This window comes from Musa acuminata, chromosome BXJ3-3, assembly GCF_036884655.1.
Source record: "Musa acuminata AAA Group cultivar baxijiao chromosome BXJ3-3, Cavendish_Baxijiao_AAA, whole genome shotgun sequence".
Classification (NCBI taxonomy): Eukaryota; Viridiplantae; Streptophyta; class Magnoliopsida; order Zingiberales; family Musaceae; genus Musa; species Musa acuminata.
The window spans coordinates 5,615,627-5,639,363 of NC_088351.1; the positions used below are offsets into that span (position 1 = coordinate 5,615,627).

The window sequence follows — 23,737 nt, forward strand, 5'->3', positions numbered from 1 at the left end:
AATGCTGACACACACACGCTCATTACTAGTTGGTAATCACTACCTAATTGTTGGACTGAATCATTAGCCAAAATTGTCGGACTAAGATGGGTCAGAATTGGATAAAATGTCAGATCCAACCAATTCTATCAGTTCTAAACAACCTCGATCAAGCATGGGTCTAAGCAACATGTCTTATTGATCCAAATGATTTGATCAGTCCAACCCAATCAAAATTTTGAATTCCAACAAACCTCAAAAGCAATTAGGATAAAACAAATAACCTCGAGAATCACAGTAAATTAACACAAATTAAGCATGCCAAAGCCCCACCTTCAGTGTTTCACTCAGCCTATTCATGTCAAACAAGTATACATACCAAGGAATATGTCCACAAGTGGCATCAGGGCTTACCGCTAGGGAAGCACTGTGAACAGTGCTTACCATCCAAAGTTTTGACCCTAAAACTTGTTGCACACAATACTCTGGCGCCTCCCCAAAACAAAAAAACCAAAAAAAAAGAAGAAAACCTCCCTCTCACGCCACATGCCAGTGGTACCCCTCTCCTTCTATGCAGCCACTGCCTCCTACTCTTCTATTCCCTCCCTCCCCTCGTACTGCAGTATATTCCAGCATAACATATGTCAGTACACCTGAATGTGTTGAACCCTCATGAATTAAATCATCTTCTTGCCATCACATCTCATAGTGTATCCACTTAGAGAATAAAAGTCCTGTGAACTGAAAGCGAAGTACAACTATATGCAGCTATAATCAACTTGTAGAACTAATAAGGCTTTGATACATAGAATGTCCACCCTTCAAATCCAAAAGCAGGTAAAAACTACATTTAACTGGGAAAAAAATTTAACTAAAGATGCAAGACAAATAGCACATCAAATAAAAAAAGTGCAAGCAGTTCAAATTAATGCGACAGCCACTGCCAGTCAAAGCAGAATAAGCTCAGTAAATCAACTACCTTCCATCCAAAAGTTCAGGAGCTAAAAGCCCAAATCGGTCTATAAATTCCGAATAAAATCTTCTAGTCGGATAACCAGCAAGACTTATTCGAACAGCCTCAAGAACACCCTGCATACAAACATACACGATGACCAAATAGCTTGCTGCAACTAATTAAAAGAACACAGATATAAGAGAGTAGATATGATAAACAACATTCTGAACCAGTGAATGATATCTAAAATGTCAAGTAACAAAACTAAGAAGACAATTAAGATAAAGCTGTAGTAGGCAAATGTGAGATGTACAAACAGGCATGGTACTTTGATATACAAGCAGTTGTTTCCATACATTGTGGTTGCACTCACATTTTAAGATACTCCAAATCTAATTTTCCGACATGACTCAAAAATCTTCCACACTGGAAAGAAATTAGATTGAACTAGTGGTCTATCTACCAAGACAAATTTTCTTTGTCAAAAATATATAGATTTGCAAGGAAGCTAATACTATCAACTCAAGATAAATCCATTCAAGCTCCTCAGGATATTGTGGATATTATGCTAATGAGGCAATATGGATGCTTAGCTATGACAAGCAAAGAGATAGCTATGGTGAGCCGTAACAACTGTAAGAGCACTGTGGACAGTATCCAAATAAAAAAACTCAGTTATCACCAAGGCACCTAAATCTCCTATGCCTCAAGAGAGGAGCAAATCCCCTATAAAAAACATTAAGACACAAAACAACTATTTTATCAAGATGTAAGTACTGTCTACGAAATTAAAATTATAGAAATCTTAGTTTTGCATTATTAAATGAGGTGTACTAATTGTCATGCAACAATACAAAACAAGTGCAATGGAAATATGCACAACAGAGTACAAAGGTTTAAGGAAAAGAAATAAGCAATCCCTCATTGAAGATAAACCTAGTTATATGAAGATACCAATACGCAATCCCTTACGCACAACAGGAATAACAAATTCACCAAAAGGTGCTCCAAAAATGAGGTTCATCTTCAATGAGGTCATGTGGCTACATCTTTTTTATTCTTTTACTACAAGCTATTAATTTTGGTTGGGATTGGACAATTTTCTCTAAGATCAATCGATTGTGGCTGATTCGAACAGATTAGAGCTGATTTCAGCACGAAATTTTTGTTTGTAATATGCTGGAGTCACACCATATACTAAATCAGAAAGCAAAGGAATAACAGAAAGAAAGAAGAGGAAAAAGAATAAATGTAAGTATAGTATTAAAATTGATAATCATTTTTTCATGGACACTGGGAAAGCATTTCAACCCAACATCAACAGGAATTCAAAACGGAAACTTCAAAACAGTGTCCAACAAGATTCTCGATTTTCGATATTGGACTGATACTGGTCCATGGCTGGACCAATAAGGGTTTGGACCATTCCAGCACATTGACACGATATGCTAGAATGTATTTGTTGGACAAGTAAATACCACTCATACCAGTGATTTAAAAAGCGCTAGGCGCTCGCCCGAGCAAAGCAAGGTGTTAAAATATAAAAATATATAATATAATTAATAAATATAATTATTTGAATAAAAATATGATATTAAATTAAGAAAATCTTGCAAAATCACAATATCACATTAACAAAAAGTCTTAAAATTCAAAACAATAACAATAATTTCAAATAAATAAAAATTAACAATATTAAAATCAAAATAATATATTATTAATATAATAAATAAAAATATTATTATTAGTATACAGTTAGCAGTATACTGTTAATATATTGTTAACAGTATACTATCGAAGTAAGAAGAGTGTGAGTAAGAGGAAGATCGAGGCTGCTGACTGAGAGCAGCGACAGCGATAGCGGTAGCAACAAATAGCGACAGCGGTAGCAGCGGCAGCGGGAGCAGCGAGCGACTACAACAGCAACGGTAGCAGCGAGCAGTGACAGTGGGAGCAGGAGCGGCAACACTGGTAGCAGCGAGCAACGAGCAGCGGCAACAGGAGCGACGATAGTGATAGCGAGACGGAGAGCGGCGACAGTGGCAGCAGTAGCAGCAAGGAACGGCGAGAAAGGTTAGGGTTGAAAAGTCGCGAGAAGAAGGCTGATATCAGTGCTTTAGTTGGTTCAATTGAACCAAATAAAGCAACGAAGACCAAACCAAACTGAAAACGTTGGTTCGATCGCCTGATTTAACCCGGGCGCTTGCCCGAAGCGCCCAACGCCTGGGCTCGAGTGAGCGCCCAGGCGGCGCCTCTTTGAAGCGCGCTGCCTGGAAATGAAACGAGGCATTCAAGCCTCGCCTTGCCTTGCCCGAGCACCTAGGCGAGCCCCCAAGCGCCTATAGAAATCACTAACCCATACCGAATCAGTCAAAGCAATTTTTCAATCAATGGTGTCCACAAGTACATGGGCACAAGAAATCATTGATATTATCCATTCTTGTCCAAAGTCATTTTTATCATGCTTTTCCTAGGTGGTTCAAACTCTTCTTAACAGTGAGATTGTCCATAATTCAATCAAGGAAGAAGTCGAAAGAAAATAGACCATTAGGAACATTTAACAATTCCCCATTGCTTTTCGGGACAACACAGCACCATGATCCACCTCAGTCTATCGATCACCACCAGTCCATCAAAGGGGAGGCAGAATAGGAAATCCAAGATGCCAATAGAGAGGTTTGTGAGTTTTTTTTCACTATAATCTTCAGATTGTTTCAATTTGTTTCATTTCTATTTAGCCACCATGTTTCAGCCACATAGCAGCCATGTCAACTGGCTCAGCACAGAATGCATACCACACAGCCTGCTGACAGATTAATGACACTTGTCCAACGGACCACATGGTTGTTTCTGTCTTTTGATATTAAAAAATAATAGATTCAACAAATGCTACATTATTGAAATGTCAGAAGGCACTATACACTGCAGATGAAGTGAAAAAGTAAGCAGTTAAGTATAGCATTTAAGAATCACAAAAAAGATCCTGTTGTAAGTATTTGCTGAGAAAAGAATATAATGGTACAAATTTCAGATTTATATACAATCAAATCTAGGGCAACTAAAACAGTGTTTATCTTTAGTTTAGAATTAGTTAAAAACAGTAGACAACCTAAACAATCACAAAATAAATGTTAGGAAACTTTTAAAAAAACTCTAATCTCCCTACACGTACAAATTGATGAAGAGATCAAAATTTTGTAACCAATCACAACAAAAATAATTTATCCATAACAAGAGCACAAGACAACTTCTACATAAAGAAAAGGATGCTATACCAACATAAGAATCAAATAAAGCAAAAGAAAAACCTAAACAAACTAGAAGATCTTGAATATGTATAACAATAAAGGTTGTACTATAATAATTCAAAGCTAGTACAAATTTGGCATATAAAATGAACTAAAATGGTACTTACTCCACATCGCAATTGATGTAGGACACTCTGATTCTCAAACTTCTGTGGGCGGTTTAAAGAATTTGGCTTTACACAACGTATGTAATGAGGTTCTGTTGAGTTCAGTGTTTCCATGAGTGATTGAAGTTGTTGCTACAAAAGATTGGTTAACAAAACATGTAAATAGCAACACAAACACAATGCTTGAATTGCTGGAATACGATTATAGCTGAAACTACAAGTACCAAATCAAGGAGTTTAAAGTGCATATCAAGCTAGAAATTAATTACAACAATGTAGATAGGTCATCAAAAAAAAATTTATCATGAACATATAGTTCAGTGCAGAACACGATTTGGCAGGGAGTATTATTTTGATCTTTTATGAGTCATATAAATAGAATGGCATGATATGCAAAACTTTTATCAGACAGATAAACCAGATCTGTATATTATGAGTTCTTTGAGTCGGAGATAGTAAATATGTTGTGGACCACTATCATCCAAGATTTTTCATGTTAAATTTGGGTGGCCATGCATGGCACTCTAAGTTGAGTGTGTAAAAAAGGATTATGCATATCTTCAGAGAAAAAAAATACAACATGACGCTACAGGAATTAGTACTGATTGCCAGATGAGAACCTTCATAGTAGAGAAAGTTCACATTAGATTTAACAAGTCCATATGTAAAAAGAACAAGCTTGATATAAGCTCATCAAAATAGAGACTGACAATATCACCTAGGCCTAGAGCATGTTCGGTTATCCTTAAACAGAAAGTGGGGAATGGGCACTGGCGTGTTAAAGGTCATAAATCCAAACTTTTTGGCCTATCTAATATCTTCACTATGTCACTTCCATCCAAAGTGGTAATATAAACTTTTAGAACTATTTTTTACATGTGAAATTCGAACATTAGGAGCCTGAGCAATTGGAAACCGATTATGCCTCAAGCTGCATATTTAATCTCATATAAGTTTTTTTAGAAAATCACAACAAGAATCCAAACCAAAGATAAAGGCACAATCTCCTTCAAGAAAATGTCACTTTGCCTACCAGTCAGTGATGTCAATCAAAATAATTACTTACAAATAATAACAGAATGAATCATTACTGGATCAGGTCCTTGGAAATTTTGACAAGTTGCTTATCAGGCACAGCATAGACCTTTCACATTAGACGTCAAAAGTAAATGAACTCAAAGAAGACCCATAACACATCGTTGACCAGGTATATAACATTTACCAACAAGGTACCATCCTTCCTAGACAGATATCCCACAACTGAGTTCCTTTAGATCGCATACAACTTAACTAGCTCTCTATCAACAAAAACAAGCACAAGTAGGTACAACTACATCTTTCTTTCACTGTCAAAAAACTAAAGATTGACAAAAGCACACCTTAAATCTGGAGGCGACAGATGAGAATTTGTATGATGATCTCGAGGACTCCTCAGGTAGTGAATCAAACAGTCCAGAAACAAAAGGACATCTTGAAGATGACAAAAGATTACAGTGTTCAATAACAATGTAATCCCGATTTTTATCTAGAAAAGATTTTGTCTGATAAGTCACCTATAGGAAGGAAAAAAACCACAAAAGTATAAGTTAAAATGTTGCTCAAGAAATGAGGTACATTATTGCTCAAAAGTCACAAAGTCTACATATTGCACCTACCTTTCCAGCATAATGTAAAATGGTGAAATCTGTTTCAGAAAACTTTTCCTTTTCTAATCTGGAATGTGATCTGAAACTCTGAAATAGTTTAGTAGAAAATGTTTCATGTGTTGACCTTGGGAACATGCTGACAAAAGAAGATGAGGTTTTAGTCCTTTAAACACCAAAATAAGGTAAAATAAGCAATACGACAAACAAAATAAAGAAGGTTATTTGTTACCAAGCTTCATCCAAGAGAGAAATTATTCCAATGGGTTTCTGCAAAAGAACAATACAGAGCAACATTAAATATTTGTATTTGCACAACAAGAACATAACAAGTAAAAGAACAACATCAATGATCACTATAACAAGATTAGGCAAGCTATGGAGGCAAACTATTAACACTCAAGTTACATAGTAAACTATCGAATAATAATAACAGGAGATCCAAATTTTTGTTAGAAAATTTTGGACCATCTGTTTCAACTATGCCTTCACTAATTTTTCTTAATGTCTTAAGAAATGATTGCAAGTCATACCTGATTTCTAATATGATATAATCAATAAATGTCACAACATGAATTTTATCTTAATAACTGTAAATTCATGTTTCGAGGAGTTAATGGAGCAAGGCGATCTCCTCTGAACAATCAGCTCACTTCCCAACAAGATGCATTGTTCAACCAAATCATATAGTTCGTGGTTGAATCCGATTCCAACAAAATACTCCTAATTTCATATCAGCATCACCAAAGTCCAAGACTATTCCTGCTGATTCTTGGTTGTGCGATTGCCAATCGATATAAAACAACTTGAACCACTGGACACAACCGAAGCTGGCTAATTTTGACAACTTACGACAATAGTACAGACTAGAAAAAAGACAGAGAAGAGGGAAGGGAATATGGAAAAGAGAAAAAAATAACATAAAAGTCAAAGATCTATGATGTCAATCAAGGATAAGATTCTGTTATTGCTTCCTTCTTATTGCAATCATCGGATTAGCTGTTGCAATATCCACCACCTACCATCATGAAAAATAAAACTGAAATGATAAAGAGAGAAAAAAGTTAAGGATAGATAGTAGTCATTCAACTCATCAGCGAACAGGAGAAACATCACAAAGATTGATGTCATGGCATTCGGAATTAACCCATCACCATGCTGTATCCCATTGGTTATAAGGGATCATTTGCTTGGCATATGACATGATATTCTGTGGCTATAATTATGTTAACCCATCACCATGATGTATCCCATTGGTTATGAGGGATCGTTTACATGTAATATGAAATGATATTCTGTGGCTATAATTATACAAAAAGTCTACAAACATTGATAGCATATTTCTACTTAAAAGGACACAGACCAGAAATTCTAAATAGTAGAAATAATAACACTCTAATAACAACATGCAAAACAAGGCTTTTAATCTCAGATACCAAATCCAGACCGGTCCTAGCCCCGACTGGTATAGGTCCACATGGTTTACCCTGGTCCACATGCCGGTAGGTTGTCGGAACAATTTAGTAGCCTATGCCAAACTGATAGTATTGCAAATCTTGATACAAATAATGGCTTCTTCCAGGTCATGGGAAACATAAATTTTAAATGCACATCGCCAATACCACAAATATCATACAATTAACTAATAAAAGCGTGCATAATGCCTCAATATCTACAAAAGAAAGGAGTTAATAAGAACCTTCTCAATCAAATCCAAAACATCTTGATTGTCTATGAATTCAATATAGCTCCAATTAATTTCCTCATTTCTGTATTCTTCCTGCTCCATTTTAAAAACATGCTGCAGCACCAGTGTCACACAAGGTGAAATGTCATTTGAGACAACTAAAAAGTTATATTTATAGCACGCTAGAACCATATGCATCCAAAACACAAAAATCTCATAGTTTACCTCATTAAAATGTTGTTGAAGCTTTTCATTTGCAAAGTTGATGCAGAATTGCTCGAAGCTGGATAGAAACATATAATCAGTGACCGAAGAAAATAGCTGCACATACAGATATAAATAAGATAATAAAAAAAATTCAAAAAGTAATTGCTTTATTTTACAGATAACCACCTCGCCTTCCATGGAAGTTGATCATGGTTTATTTTTCGAAGATCACATCCACTTTTTACATCCAAAAGTTGCAAGGGAATTTATATGTTTGAGCATCAACATCACAAACCTCACATGGTGAACTGTCAATTCATGGAAAAATGCACCTAACCACTATTTCTAGAGTTTAACTTAAACAGAGCTATTGAAAAAAGAAACATAAACCTAAATAAAGTCCATAGAAAATATCTAAGAACATCCAAAACATATTAAACAGCAAAAAAATGATTCAATCTCGAAAGCAAGATCAAGCCAAAAACTAAACACTTCCTATTTCAAAAGTTCCTACTGCAAGTGAAAGTCCTTTTAAGTCGCATTTAAATGATGGTTTGTCTTCAGAGAAAGAATGTAAATACAGTTGTAATTTTCTTAATGAAAATAAAATAGTTATTTTAGGTTATTGACTCTAGTTATCTTTTTCCACTGGACTGTTTCTTCAACTTCTTAGCACCCCTCTCATCCGCGGTTTCTGTATGCCTCCACAAATTCCACACCCTGCCTAAAAATCCATGTCATCCAGCAGTCATATTATTTAAATCTGAAAATAATCATGGATGATTACTACTCTAGAAGGAGACAATGCCAAGATTCCCGATATTATGATTACCAGATATGTTTGAAAGTGGACGGTTCTGATTACCTCTATGAAACAGGGCCTTCCACTGCGTCACAACAAACTTTTTGCTTAAAGAACTTTTAGAGTGCAATCAAAAGAGCATATTACATGTCTACTTGATCTTTTAAATGGCTAAGATGCATCTACTATACTCAACAAAGAATCTTAATGCAAGCACAGCCCATTCAAAAACCACCTTTTTGCTTAAAGAACTTTTAGAGTGCAATCAAAAGAGCATATTACATGTCTACTTGATCTTTTAAATGGCTAAGATGCATCTACTATACTCAACAAAGAATCTTAATGCAAGCACAGCCCATTCAAAAACCACCTTGACGTAATGGATCAAACCGGACAACATATTTATTTGCCCAATAAACTGGGTCTAACAATAAATCAACCTGTAGTATCTTAGTACAATAAGCAACCGACAGTATGCCCTGGGCCATAGCAAGCAATATGGTTTATATTTGGATCCTACGTTTGTACAACACATTATGTTCATAACACATATTACTTATAGCATCTAATAAAGAATGTGGTGGATGAAATTGACAAGCTACAGATCTTAATTTCAAGATTGATGATAAACTATTTTGCATAATTTCCCAAGCTACAATTCTTAATTCTTAAAAATTTCAAGAGCAACTGATGCAATTAATGAGGTATAACAATTACTTCATTGTTCCGACAGATTAAACTTTTGAGGAACACTAAGAATTCACTTGTTACTTTAGGGAACTCTAAAAGACACTAATAATTAACTTGTTTCGACCCTGCTAAGCAGTAGCGATATCAGACCACGATGTTAATGCTTGATGTATATAACCTGCAAACATGATTTTGTTATTAATAGTTAACATAGACTGAAAACAATCCATCAAAACATGGCACAAGTGAGACCAATTTGAATTATCAAAAGCAAGATCTTCGATTTCAAATAATACCATCCGTACCGGGCGGTACGTACCTGTCCGTCAGCAGACCAATACACGGACCGCCCACTACCGGGCCACACACACACACCCCGAGTGGTATACCGTCGGTATACAGTACCATACCATACCGAGAGAATCTCGAAACTTCAGTACGGTACGATATTTCAATCCTTGATCAAAACCAAGTAGAACTCAACCAAGACTAGCTTTATACAATGTTAGGATTCCCTAAATTCTCTGAGTCTAAGTTGGACCAAATTTGATCTAGTTGATTATCCACCATGAATGTGAAGCCAACACTTCACTGCCGCTACAACTTCAACACTCTCCAAATATCTCTCTCCTTGCTGAAACACAATCCTTTTTTTTCCTTGACTGCAAATCAAGGACACCAACAGCAACATCACATTTGCCAATACCTGCAAGAATGCAATCACCAACACCTCTGAGGTTATTCCTTCCACACCTCCAGCACCCTCATGACCACTCCAACCAACAAAACATTACATTCTTCATTTCCTCCTGCTTGTTCTCTCCCTCCTACTCTCAGTAATGCATCCAAGAGACTACAATAAGGCCTCCTCAACACATCAGCAACCTCAAGGGATACAACATTTCCACTTGCAGATTTGCCAAAACCCCAACGAGATTGTGGGAGCTCGCAACTATCACAAGGAGAATCACAGCCTCTTTGAAAAAAATTCTTTTGCTATTAGTAACCAACAAGCCCAACAGAAAAATTATTCTGATTTAGTTTTAGTTTCAGTTTCATTGACACAAACTGTTGCCAAATCAAACTCAATCACTAAAATAAATCAAACGACAAAATTTGGCTATTTAAATTCCAACCAATAACATACTATAGTTCAACGATTTCAATAGGTGCTTGGGTGCTCGCCTACGCGCTCAGGCGAGGCAAGGCGAGGCCCGAGCGCCTCGCTTCATGTCTAGGCAGCGCGCTTCAAAGAGGCGAGCACCCAGTGCTGATATCGGCGCCTGGGCTCGGACGAGCACCCGAGTTAAACCAAGCGACCCTAGTGCTTTAGTTGGTTCAATCGAACCAACTAAAGCACCGATATCAGCCTCTCAGCATCCCTCTCACGACTTCCCCAACCCTAACCCTGCTCACGATTCTGCCACTAACATTTCCTCTCCATTGTCGTAACCTCTCTCCACTGTTGTTGCCTCTCTCCGCTGTCACTGCTCGCCGCTGCCACTATCACTGCTCGCTACTGCTGTCACTGCTCGCTGCTGCTATCGCTGCTCGCCGCTCCTGCTGTCGTTGTCGCTGCTCTCAGTCAGCAGCATCGGTCTTACTCTTACACTGCGCTCGCGCTACCGCTGCCGTTGCTCACTGCTACCACTGCCACTATCGTTGCTCATCGCTGTTGTCACTGCTTGCCACTGTCGTCGCTACTATCTTACTCACTCTTCTCACATCGACTCGATAGTATACTGTTAATAATGTATTAACAGTATACTGTTAACTGTATACTAGTAACAGTATTTTATTTTTTATATTTTAGTACCTCGTTTCGCTTGAGCAAGCGCCTAGAGTCTCGGGCGTTTTTGGATCTTAACACCTTTTAGCGCCTAGCGCCATTTAAATCACTGCTATAACTATAATCCATTAGCAAAGTAAACCATGCTGTCAATGACTAAATAATTCAAAGTTCAAACTAACATCAATGATAAGCATAATTAGCGGGGTAAAATGCACCAACAAAGTATTTCTAGTTACAAAATATTTCAACAAACTTGGAAATATAAAAACACATAAGTTAGAGAAACTCAGTGATCTTAAATTTATTAAGAGACAATATGGTCTTTAACAACATAACCAAAACATATTATCTGTAAAGAACAAGGCTACCAATTTAATTATATTGTAGTATGAACAAATAAAAGATTTAAATATAAAATGCAGTTATGGTTGTACATGAATAGTTCTTCACCTGTTATTTTGGAAGCACTCAAAGCCATAAATGTCCAAGACTCCAATCTGTATCTTAGAATCTAGGTCTTGTCCAACAGACTTGTTAATAATTTCAACAAGCCTGCAAAATTAAGGTCATAACAAGTGATATGCATTATAATAAGATAATAAGTTGAAGAATGAAAGAAGGTCATACCAGTCAAACAATCGAGAATATACAGTCTTTGCTAAAGCATCACGATTAGCAGCAGCAGCAGCACAGTCAAGTGCTTTAATTATAATTCCTTCACGGGTCTGTATTGCACGTGTACACAATGTTGAAATCATAAGGTCAGGATTGCACCTGCCAAAGAATGTTAAAACAATATGATTCTCTTGCTAAGCACAACAAGAATTAATGACCTAAAAGCACAAGTTCAACTAAATGGACAATCCAGAATTAATTAGTTTGATGCAAAAGAATGATAGCAGCAGCAACAGAAGAGCTTAAGTTGGAAAGGAGTTTCTTAAAATAAACAGATCATCATTATGTCATGAAGCAAAATCTTATCGTGACGTTATGTGTTTTTTTACTTAACTGCCCCAAGATTTACTATCCATCCAAAGGTTCTACATTACAACTGATTTACGGTAGATATGTCACATATTACACCAAAGTTTTTGTTATGCATCTTATGCAAACAAGCATTTTTACTAATAAAGATTTAATCAATAAAAACTGACAATTAAAAATAAACCTCATCTAGTCTAATCAGAAATAGCTGACTTTAGTTTATCTTGTTTGATCATTTGGGGGAACATACCCAGTTAAGAATTCGTTTTTTCTTCGGCTTTAAAATTTTTTACTTCTTAAACTTAGATGATTTTACTAACAACAATTTATGAACAAGCATTGCTACCATTTAAATCATAGTATGATAATTTAATTCCTTTCATGAAGTTAAAAGACTCTGAGTTTGTTCCATTACAAAATCATTGCTCAAGCAAATTTCATGTGCAGCCAGTTCTAATAACCAAAATGTAGTAATCAACTGTTTTTAATGGTAATGTAGGACAAGCTCATCATGCACAAAGGAGGGTGGCTTTTTCAGTGAGAACTGAGGAAAGAAAACAAAGAGAAAATAATGGAAATAATGGAAAATATTTAAAAATAACTACTGGTTAAAGGATAGAACTCCCAGTATCAAGGTCTCACACCTTCGTATGTGAACAATGAATTTATACTATCAAAAATATAAAAGTAATCTCACACCCTCACATATAATGTGAAAAACAAACTCAAATTATTGACCCCTGATCTGATGTGCCGTTACATTTCATTTCCCCTTTTTATAGATCCCAAGTACAAGAATAAAAAGAAAAACTTACAAAGAATTATGGTATGTCACTCATTGTAACTTTCCTTCTTTGAAGAAATTAATTTTCCTTTTGATGATATCTCTTTGATATATTTTCACTTCAGTATAAACTTTAAGAAAAAAACTTCCTTTTGGAGATTAAATCCTCAATGACACTCAATGCTTGTTTCCTTGCTTTTTTCTTTAGAATCTTCACTCAAACCTATAATTGCTTCCTTCCTTTTGCTTGGTTTTCTTTTTGTCCTTCTTGGACAAGCTTTGTATAGCAACTTATGAAACTTGCATTATATATCAATGATCACCATTTCGAGCACCAAATCCATTTCGGTAATCTATCGTATCAGTACATATCGATCAGTACTAGTGTACCAACATATGGTACACCAATATGTAGCAGTGTTTCAGAGAGGAAAAAAAAGAGGGAGAAGAGAAACGGGCAGTATAGGAATAGAGGAGGAAGAAGGTAAAAGAGGAAGCGGTGGAGGAAGAAATGGAGAAAGAGAAGAAGCAACAGCAGCGAAGTAGCGGCAGCGGCAGAACAATTGTGGCAGTAGCAATGTTGAATGCGAGAAGAGGGCTTGTGCTATTTTAGATTTTCTATTGTTAAGTTGGATGGGCGCCATTATGATTTTATTTTTTATTATTTTTATTCAACTGGACCAGGCCACTCGAAATGGGATAGCCTACATACCGGCCCATGCCCGAACTGATACATACCATCCATTTTGTACCATTTCGTATGGAACAACAGTCCTTGTTTTGCACACACACACACACACATATGGAACTTAACAAAAAGTAAACTCTGATTATCAAGTTACTTACATGAATAAATCAGCTGCTGTTTGAAGGTGAAAGTAGGACATTGAGTCCTTAATGGTCGAAGAATCATGTTCTTTGCCAGGTGAAAACTCAACATTGCCGAGATGAAGAATAGCAGCTAATGTACGAAATATGGCTTCCTACGTATTAGAGAACAAAGCACGATCAAGATTAGTTACATATAGGCACATGAAAAGATAGGCTCTAGTAAATGCATAACATAAAAATAATAATATTTATGATCTAACCTGATCATCTACACTTATCCCAACTATATCCATTGCCCTCCTCGTCTTCAAATATTCTTCTGCATTACTTATTCCATCTAATTCATATGAGTTGCTTTGGTTCAAGTAATGAAAGCTGCTTGGATGGCCAAGCTTGTATTTGTCAGCATCCTTGAAAAATGAGAAGAATAAAAAAGACAAATCCATTAGCTAGAGAAGACCAGTGAAATTAAATATAGCATAAATATTTAGACATGAAATTAACATTAAGCAGGCAAGAACTGCAAAGCATACCACAGTACTGCAGTCATGATTTCTAAAGAACAAAAACATGATAAACAAATGAGCAGACAGGTTACAAGTTGACAGAACACAAATTGATGGTGATGCAGGTCTCCTACATGATTTACTGATAAATATCTCGAAGTTCAGCAGATTGCTGATGCAGAAACAGGAAATGAAGCAAGCATTTGTATAATATAAAATCGTTTGTTCAACATATTTAAGGTTTCTGACAAAATGAAACGTGGACTATCAAGGTACATATATCAAAATTAAGGAAATATAAATACATCTATATATTTGACATAAGTAGAGTGAAACAAGTCAAAAGAAGTCAGTCTTATGACGGCTCCCAAAAGCTGTCACAATTTAGATTAGTAATCAGTAATCTACAGTAAAACTGATTGTGATAAAGGATATACATCTTGCAAGTGGTGTGGATAAATTATAGGAGGCATAATCGAAATCCGGTTAGACATTGGCAAACAGATACGCAATCAATATTGATCAGACAGGATTAGAGGATCGAAATCAATTAAGAAAAAAATAAAAATTCATCATAATAAGGAAAAAAGAAAATTAAACAATAGAGAAAGATAATAAAGAATAACTAAAGATAAAATAGGAGATGACCAGACAGTTTGTGACACCATGTCATTGTTCAACCTTTCCATTTGTCAGCTTTTCATCAAGGTCTATCATTTATTTGATGCTCCTTTCACTCAAAATGGTTCCTCTAAAACCATTTTGTATTTATTTCACATCACGCTTCAACTAAATGTTTTTTAACCATATGGAATATCTTTAGTTTATCAATAATACTTAATGTTTCTCATTAGTAAGCCCATGTCAGATAGAAATTAATTAGCAACTCCAGAAATAATCAGGTTGCAATTTAACAGCTCAAGCATTAAGCAAATAAATTAAAAAAAGAATCTTTATAAGAACAGAAGGGAAAAATTTGCCAAGTGGCACCAAATAGTAAGAAGACCAAATGGCAGATTCCACAGCACTAAATGTATACCTTTCGAGAGGCACATAATTGATAAAAACAGTGATAATTCCTCTCTGGATCTGTGATCTTGACTACACGAGACCTCTCCAAAAGGTAAGTTCTAATTGCAGCACCAGATATTCTACCACTTGCATCGAACTGAATCTCAACAAATTTTCCAAAGCGACTACAGAAAAATTTGCATGTCAGATTTTAAAAATTTATATGAAACATGTTCAATGCGAGTTCAAGGTGACTTTCCCACAAAAAATTAAGGGATTAATGCAACAAAATACACAATAGAATATCAAAATATATTAGACTAGTTGTACATCTAATACATGTCGACAAGTCAAACCAAAATATATATTGCAGAACTCTCGCATGAGTTTAGCTGGTTAAAATTTTAAATGTTTGGCTTAATATATTAAAAGTTACAATCATGGTTTACACAAGTTGGACAGGTACATCAGACCAGTATTTACAGGTACACACGGGCTGGTATTTACTAGTAAGACCAAGCACCAGGATTTACCATCAACACTATTTAAGAGTAATAAACTACATGATCCATAATGTTTCTCTATTGAGTACAGTGTTGAAACTGCAATGTATTATTTAAAGATTTAGCAAGAATCATCAAGTCCACATGAAGTACACCAGTTCTAACAAACTTCATTAGAAATTTTTCGACCAAATCCAAAAATCAAATGGAATCATGCGTTCAACACCAACCTGAAGCAACATGTTGGAACTGGTCCTCCCCATGACCAGTTCCAAAATGTTCACACAGCATCCATGTTTGGATCAACAAGACATGACATAGGTATATAAAAGTCAACCAATGAAAGTACACATGGATATCTCTAACATGTAAATTACAAATGGTCCCCACGTGATAGATTAATTAAATGGGTCATGTTGATTGACAAAAATATAAAACTCACCTTGAGTTATCATTTCTGACTGTTTTTGCATTACCAAATGCTTCCAAAAGTGGATTTGACTACAAAGAAATGATGATTTCCAAATTACTTATTAACAAAAACATCAGACTATATAAGATTGAAGCAGATGAAAAATTTACAAGAAAGAAGAAAAGCAAGATCCAAGTGGAAAACACATACTTCCAGAACTTGTTGTTCAACTGTTCGGTCATCATTTGCAGCCCTACCACCAACATGCGTCAGATACTGCATAATCAACTTCGTTGTCTCGGTCTTCCCTGCTCCACTTTCCCCACTAACCAAGATGGACTGACTGCGTACTTCGTGCATCATAGCTCTATAACAAGAAACCTAAGTTAACTAGTATCATGCAGTACATGGAAGTCAACATCTCTCAAACGACTAATGACTAGCCATAGAGTTTTAAGAAATCCTACCTGTAAGATGCATCAGCCACCGCAAAAACATGAGGACTCAACTCTCCAAGTCGGGCACCCTTATACTGCTCCATCATGTGCTCGTTATAAAGATGAGGTAGTTTGGTGAATGGATTCACTGCAATCAAGATGCTTCCTGTGTATGTCTATCAGGATCCAAACAAAAGTCAAAAAAACCATTGTTCATAATATATAAAGTATTATAGAAGGGAAAACAACTATAATACTAACTTTATTTTCTTTCATTGTAGTAAGTGGAATTTATCAATTACTGCAGAAGATTAGGCATATGCAGAATTAAGGGCATATCAGTATAACAAACACTACATGCATGCATCTTTTCATCCATATCACCCCAATAATTCACTAAACTATATACGACCATTTAAATGGATCATTCCAAATTCCAGACACATATTACAGATATACTGGATCACACTTTATTATAATATCTTTTGCTACCACATGCTTTCTAACAAGCCATTCACATCAAAAGTCATATGCTAAAATAAGTCAGCCAGTAATAAGAAAGACCTTCCCAGAATATCAAAGACAACTAGCATCCTCTCAGGTATTCAGACAAGGACCAGCAACCCTTGTATGATCCACAAGCACTGGTAGCCTGGAGGCATAGTAGGACAAGAATCTTGGTTCTTCACTTCCCTTCCTTTTTTGTTCCCTACACCTTGGGAGTTCAAATAAGTCTTCTACAGCTACTATCTTAACTTGATTAGAACTGCTAGAACTTTAAACATTAAAGTGCCAGCTAAGCTCCACAGCACATGTTGTTCCATTCAGCTGGACTAACTACCAATCAAGCTAATCAGTTGGCTTGGACCAACAATATGGCTATTCAGAAGTTGTATATGGGCAGGACTTAGTCAGACTGATATGACAAAAGATGATTTAAATTTAAACCACAGGGTAAGTTTGAAATAGTATTTATGTCTACGGAAAACTGGTATGAGAACTGGACAGTTCGATATCAGGTTTATCGTACGAAGCAGACCTTACCAGTATCAAACTGTCTTAGGTGGAAAGCTACCCTTCCTAGCCTTGTCGCCACTTCCTCACCCAATTCCTCTTCTCTAATCTACTTTTCACCATCAGCAACCTCTTTCCCTCATTCTTTCACTTTCAATTCTCAATATTTCTCTCAAATAATCATCTTTATAAATCTAACTTTGATTTTAATCAAGTTTAACTAAAATCTCAAGACATCATCCTGGTTTCTCTTGAAAATAAGGTAAATCTGAAGCTAAAATTTAAATGAATTTATTATTTTTTTCTGCTAAACGAAACTTTTTCATTACACTTACCATAAGTTTTGGCTTTTTCTGTAGATGTATACATATATATTAATTAATTTCATATCAAGATGAGGTCAAATGTAGGAAGATCCACTTGAAAGCAAGTCAAGTGGCTCAAAACCAGGAAAAATCTACGAGAATCCAAAATATACTGCGACAAATTTGGTCAAGATCTAGATCATGTGAATCCGAAATGATCCACATAGACTTGGACTAGATCCATTCAGATTTAATGAAGGTTAATGCAAAACCGACAAAGTATCATTCATGCATGACCAATATCCATGCGGATTTGACGTACATCTGGATTAATGTAATGACTGAATCCAATTATCTGCATTGATCCAGCCAAGATCCATGCATATTTAACCTAGGTCTATATCTGGGGTCCACTTGGATTCAGCCTATACACATGTTGGATCTGGCTAGATCTACAAGGATATATCATTGGTCAAGGATGTATTTCATTGCTTAAAAGTGTAAATTTGTACTTGTGTATTTAAATTAGTTTATTAATGTCTGAAAGACATTGACCCTGAAGTAGTTGAATACCGAACCTATGTGGTAGTACTGCCATCACATGGAGAACCACCTTTGTTGATAATGCATATATTATCATTATGTTTGTCGTTGTGGAGGAATAATCATTGGAGCATTACCACATGCACAAACAGCATCTGGCCGAGAGAATGATGGGGTTCAGGTTGAGAGACTAATTATGTTTAAAACAACATTTGGTCGGTGAATTTTTCAATGTTGTCAAATGCACAAAAGCTCCCCAAGAAATAAGATGGGGTTCAGGTTAGACAAAAGGTCCAAAAAGCCCTAAGACTAAGGACTCAAATACACAAACATCCAAGCCAACCATCTGTAATAAGTATGAGGGCTGAGAGGATGATGTTAAGGAGGATCCCAAGCTTGCAAATGTTCATGCATCATTGGAGCATCACCACATGCACAAAAAGAGCATGAGACACCAATGTGAGTTTAGGCCATGAGACAATGGCAAAAAGAGCATGAGACACACACACACACACACATATATATATGTGTGTGTGTGTGTGTGTATAGCCCCTTCTGCGAACCATTACTCGATCAAATAAGTAGCTAAATTTGTGATCTTTCTCTAACTATGCAAATTTCCACAGGAACACAAATCTGATCCTCAACAACTTCTAAAGGTAAAACTCTAAAGGGAAAATTGATGGTCTCAAACTAACAATGGTACAGCTAAATTTTTGAACATGGAAGACAACATGGGTGAGAAACAAGCAGAAGCTCCAAATGATATGCAAAGGTGTAGTTTTCGATGTCATAAGAAGGTTGTCCTTCATGGGTCTACATGGGTCTAGACAATCAGAATTTTAAGTGGCAAGATTATTTTTTTGTTTGCAAAGTGAACTTCATGTATTGACCCTTCTAGACTTTAAGTGGTGCAATTATTGTGAACTATGCAGCCCTTGTTTTAGATTGAGGAGGATTTTGCAGCTTGTAAGCCTCACAATGACCTATAGATGACGCAACAACCATAATAACAAATCACCAACTTAAAATTTCATCTTCTGCTTTGTCAAAGATATTTAATCTTAATAATATAGGCCATTGTCAGCTATCTCCTATGAGTCTTCAACTATTCATCATGCTCCTAAATCACAGCAATAATTTCATTGACTGCCACAACACCTGAATAGGAAGACAATAATGCAACAAACTCCAAGGACAAAGTCAAGCCTTAATCAGCAAAGACCAAATAGCAAAGATTTGACTACAAACCGAATTCTCATTCATGATGCTACTGATACTCCAACTTAGCTAATAGTCGCTAGCTCTTATCGTTGATCTCTATTATATTATTTTACTATCACTTCTAAAGTTATTTCATTGCTGTTGTATATTGCCAACATATCGTACATCCTTATTTAACCGATCAAGTGCAGAAGGCTCCAACCAAATCCATCTACATTTTGCAGGATCTTTCTGTAAACCACACAATTATCACTCAGTTTTAAAGAATATTTTCATTCATTTTCCTCGTATTCTAGTTCTCCAAACCACCAGATATTATGTCTTGTGGTGCCATATACTACATCGAACTTGATTCATAAATCAAAATATATTTTTTTTCTTATCTCTTCTACTGCCTCAGTGCCTCTTACTATTCCTAGAAAAGCAATCCAAGTTGCATGAATTTCACCATGATCCCATAAAGGAACTCTCTTTACATGCTATATGCCCACCCCTCCTAGCCCATATTTTCCAGTGTCATGACTTCAGCATCACCATATCTAACCACAGACCAATAGTCTCAACATTTGAACTTTTTTTTTCCCAAAATCTACTCAATGTGATCTGCAGCAACTTTAATATGATTGGAAAATGCACTATTGATCAATCTAGTTTACACTATGTCATGACTCTTTCCTATTCAAGGACATTAGTATATTTCTATCTGTCCTGTATCCTTCAATCCTATTCACAGGTAAAACATGGCCAGTAATCATAGACAGATAATTTAGCATTTCCTTCAATGCTCATTTTTGCAATGTAAACGTTCTTGCATATTAGAATATAATTGTAGACGTTGGGACTAGCGAATTACACTGAGAAGGAATATTGAGAAAACTAATTAATTATGCTAAATGGATAGCAATACTTTTATAACCTATAAATGGAGAAATGCAGAACGTAAAATACAGCTGTAAGTTTAACTAGAAATCCTAGTTAGTTTTAGAGAAAGGCAGTAGGACCAAGCAACCAAGTAAAGGCATGCAGTAAGAAAAAACACCCATTAGTTCTCGGCCACAACACAAATTTCGTGTTCACATGTCAATCATAGTACGATGATATCTGTTGCATTAGTAAAAGAAAATGTCACTTGCTACTGTCCGGAAAAATATATATAAGGTAGATATCTAGAGAGCATTCAAACAAATTACTAGTGACTGCATAAATTCGAAAAGAAGTACTCACGTATATCTCATTAAGTGCGTATCTTCTTGAAAGATTGTAAAGAACACCCGGTTCATTGAGATACGTCAGCTTCGTCATATCATCGACCCCTCCGAGATCACCATCCGCATCCCTAGGCAATAATTTCGCCGAAGCAACCGTAACCTATGAAGGGACCAAGAAAAAAATATTCCAAATTTTAAAGAAGCTGCAGAAATTGTAACAACCAAAATTCTAAAAACTAAAAAATAAAATAAAATGTAACTAACTTTAGAACCAAGAAAAGAGATTGACGGGGAAAAAAGAAAGATCGAGCTACCTTCTTCCTCCGAGTTGGTTCTACTACTGTGACGAGCTTGTCCTTCACATCGATCACTTCGGCCTCTAGCCACGCGGAGTCCTTGTCTTCGAGCCAGACCTTGGAGCCCTTCCGATAGCTCATCTTTGCCTCCCAGAACCCTAAGAGGAACGCCCGGCAACCCTAAGAGCCCTGATTCGCAGGCGACGACCGGTAGGAAGGGGGAAGCAACACGACAAACACCTTCGAAAACCCTAGCCACGAATCGAAAAAAGAGGGGGAGGAGACCAGGCCGCACCCCTTTAGTTCTTTCCCGCCAAAGCCACGCGAAACAAGAATTAGAAAAGAGTAAAAGAAACAAGACGGGATCACGAAATTGCGATCGCTTCGCGTGGTGGTTTCCTTTAAGAGGAGAACTAGTGAATCCTTCCCCCCAGGCCACGGGGACGGTTTCCCAGCCGCATCCCGTTTCCCGTTCGAAGCCCGTACTCGCAAGTAATGAGAGCACGCGATAACCGACGCAAGGGTGCCACTTACGATAGGTGAATAAAAAGGCTCACAACTGCCACGATTTCCGGAAACGCCACTGCGAAATCGATCGCCAAAAGCTCTTGGAGTCGCTTAATTCAAAGCTCTTGGAGTCGGTCCGGGCGCGGCCGACGCAATTAACGTGGCCACGTGATTTGGGCCCACGACATCATCTGACGGCAGAACCTGTCGTGGGGACTGCACCTGATCAGATCTTGTTTCACGCAGACGCACACAATCGCAGTCGACATACACAGGTCTTTGATTGACCAGCAGTTCAAAAGAACTCGAAACTTTGAATGTCCGCGAGGATGCAACGAGGGGCGTGACGTACAAAACAGGAACGGAAGGAGGGTAATTCGGAGAATACGGCTCGCGGGGAGCTCCGTGGCACCTGTAAACTGAGGCAGGTGATGAAGAGGAGTACGCACGCAAAGGAGGAAATAATGTTGGGTTTCCATTACTTGCACGGTAGCGGAATTGCGTGTGCTGCACGTGTTCTTCGTGAGGACGGTTCGCTGGAGTTGACGATGCTGTTGCGATCGGTTTCATCCACGACGACGATGGGTTGTTTGATGGCGAGGCCGTTCGTGTCGGGCAAGCGTGTGAAGAAAGCCGGTTGAGGCATCGATTGTTGTTTGATTTGTTTGCTTTGGATTGGCATTGAATAGACCTCTTAAAACTGGACGCCGTAAACGAGCAATGCTTTGGTTTCCTCGTCGCTTGATCGCGTGGTATTCCTCGACGAGATTCAAGTAATAGTAGCTAAATGGGATCATCGAATGCTGTATGGGAAGTTGAGTTACATGACAAGTCAAGTACGATTTCATTTTCCAAGTTTAATTTGGTATAATTCGAAAATAAACCAATATATCGCAAGAGTTGGTATGGCGATACGCAACGTATTGGGCCTGAGCGAGGCGGGCCGGAAAAGGTGGGCTAACCCAAAATCTTTTTCTTGGTTCAAATTTCATGTTATATTATCTCGGCATGAAATTGAGATTAAGATAAATAAACAACTTTAGTGTATGTTTGATGTTTCGCTTCCTTTGATCTCATCTTTTTGTATCTCCTACCCTTTTTGTTTCTTTCTATTAATCTTGTATTGCCCTATATTCCTACGAACAAATGTATACCTTATAAATTTTTTATATCCTCATCAGAATTATCAATCATATCAAATATAAGACTCTCAAATCGTCAAAAATATTAAAAAAAATCTTACCATATTGCACCTATGTCATAATGAGATAGTTTCAAACATAAAGATGAGAGAAGATAAAAAGGGGTTTAAGGATTTCAAACATAAAGATGAGAAAAAGATAAAAAGAGAGTAAAAATCATCATAAAGATATCAAGGGTTTTAAATAAATAATTAGAAATAATAAATTATATTTTAATTATGTTATATATGTCAAGATTTTGAGTTTAAATAAGATTTATTTTTATACTCAAATGATGGATTTGATAGATAATCATCCAAAAACTCTCCGAATAAAAACTTCTTTTATACCACTTCGATTAGTCTCACGTGTTAAGATTGATTTATAAGAGTTTGACGAGTTTACTATTATAAATTTTAGTTTAAATATTTTATTAATGGTTTGGGCAAATCGAAGTTGATTGGTTAATAATATCAAGTCTTAGTCATAACATTTGGTATTAGAGTCAACAAAATATTTTGGCATTGTGAGGGGGCTCGAGTAGGAAAGGGCTACTCGTGAATTGAGCAAAATGACTCTTCACGACGTGGAGCCACTACTGTGCTACGTGGGCTATACTAGGCTTTGACGATGATGATTGACTTATAAGGGCCCAATGAGTATACTATTATCAACTTCAACTTAAGTATTTTGATCAATAATTTGGGTCAAACAAAATTGATAGACTAGTTAGCCTATTAAGCTCAGATTTGTGATTAATGGTATTAGAGTCAACTTAGTATTGGAGTTCAAATAAGGAAAAGGTTACCCATAGATGAAGT

General features: G+C 36.6%; 1 protein-coding gene across 2 annotated transcripts in view; it reads right to left on the minus strand.

Moving 5' to 3' along the window:
- LOC135582480 (protein OPAQUE1-like) overlaps positions 1-21,711 on the minus strand; it is a 41,989-nt gene extending 20,278 nt beyond the window's left edge. For both annotated transcript variants that reach the window (XM_065143443.1, XM_009393187.3), the window contains exons 1-17: positions 21,247-21,711; positions 20,949-21,092; positions 16,669-16,814; positions 16,412-16,568; positions 16,232-16,290; positions 15,315-15,471; positions 14,030-14,179; positions 13,785-13,921; positions 11,798-11,944; positions 11,621-11,722; positions 7,905-7,962; positions 7,692-7,793; positions 6,225-6,262; positions 6,005-6,131; positions 5,729-5,902; positions 4,350-4,481; positions 959-1,068 (exon numbers count right to left, since the gene is read on the minus strand). In XM_065143443.1, coding sequence (XP_064999515.1) covers positions 959-1,068; positions 4,350-4,481; positions 5,729-5,902; positions 6,005-6,131; positions 6,225-6,262; positions 7,692-7,793; positions 7,905-7,962; positions 11,621-11,722; positions 11,798-11,944; positions 13,785-13,921; positions 14,030-14,179; positions 15,315-15,471; positions 16,232-16,290; positions 16,412-16,568; positions 16,669-16,814; positions 20,949-21,092; positions 21,247-21,369 — 2,063 coding nt within the window. In that variant the 5' untranslated portion in view covers positions 21,370-21,711. The remainder of the gene's footprint in view (positions 1-958; positions 1,069-4,349; positions 4,482-5,728; positions 5,903-6,004; positions 6,132-6,224; positions 6,263-7,691; positions 7,794-7,904; positions 7,963-11,620; positions 11,723-11,797; positions 11,945-13,784; positions 13,922-14,029; positions 14,180-15,314; positions 15,472-16,231; positions 16,291-16,411; positions 16,569-16,668; positions 16,815-20,948; positions 21,093-21,246) is intronic.
- Between the last annotated feature and the right edge of the window lie 2,026 nt (positions 21,712-23,737).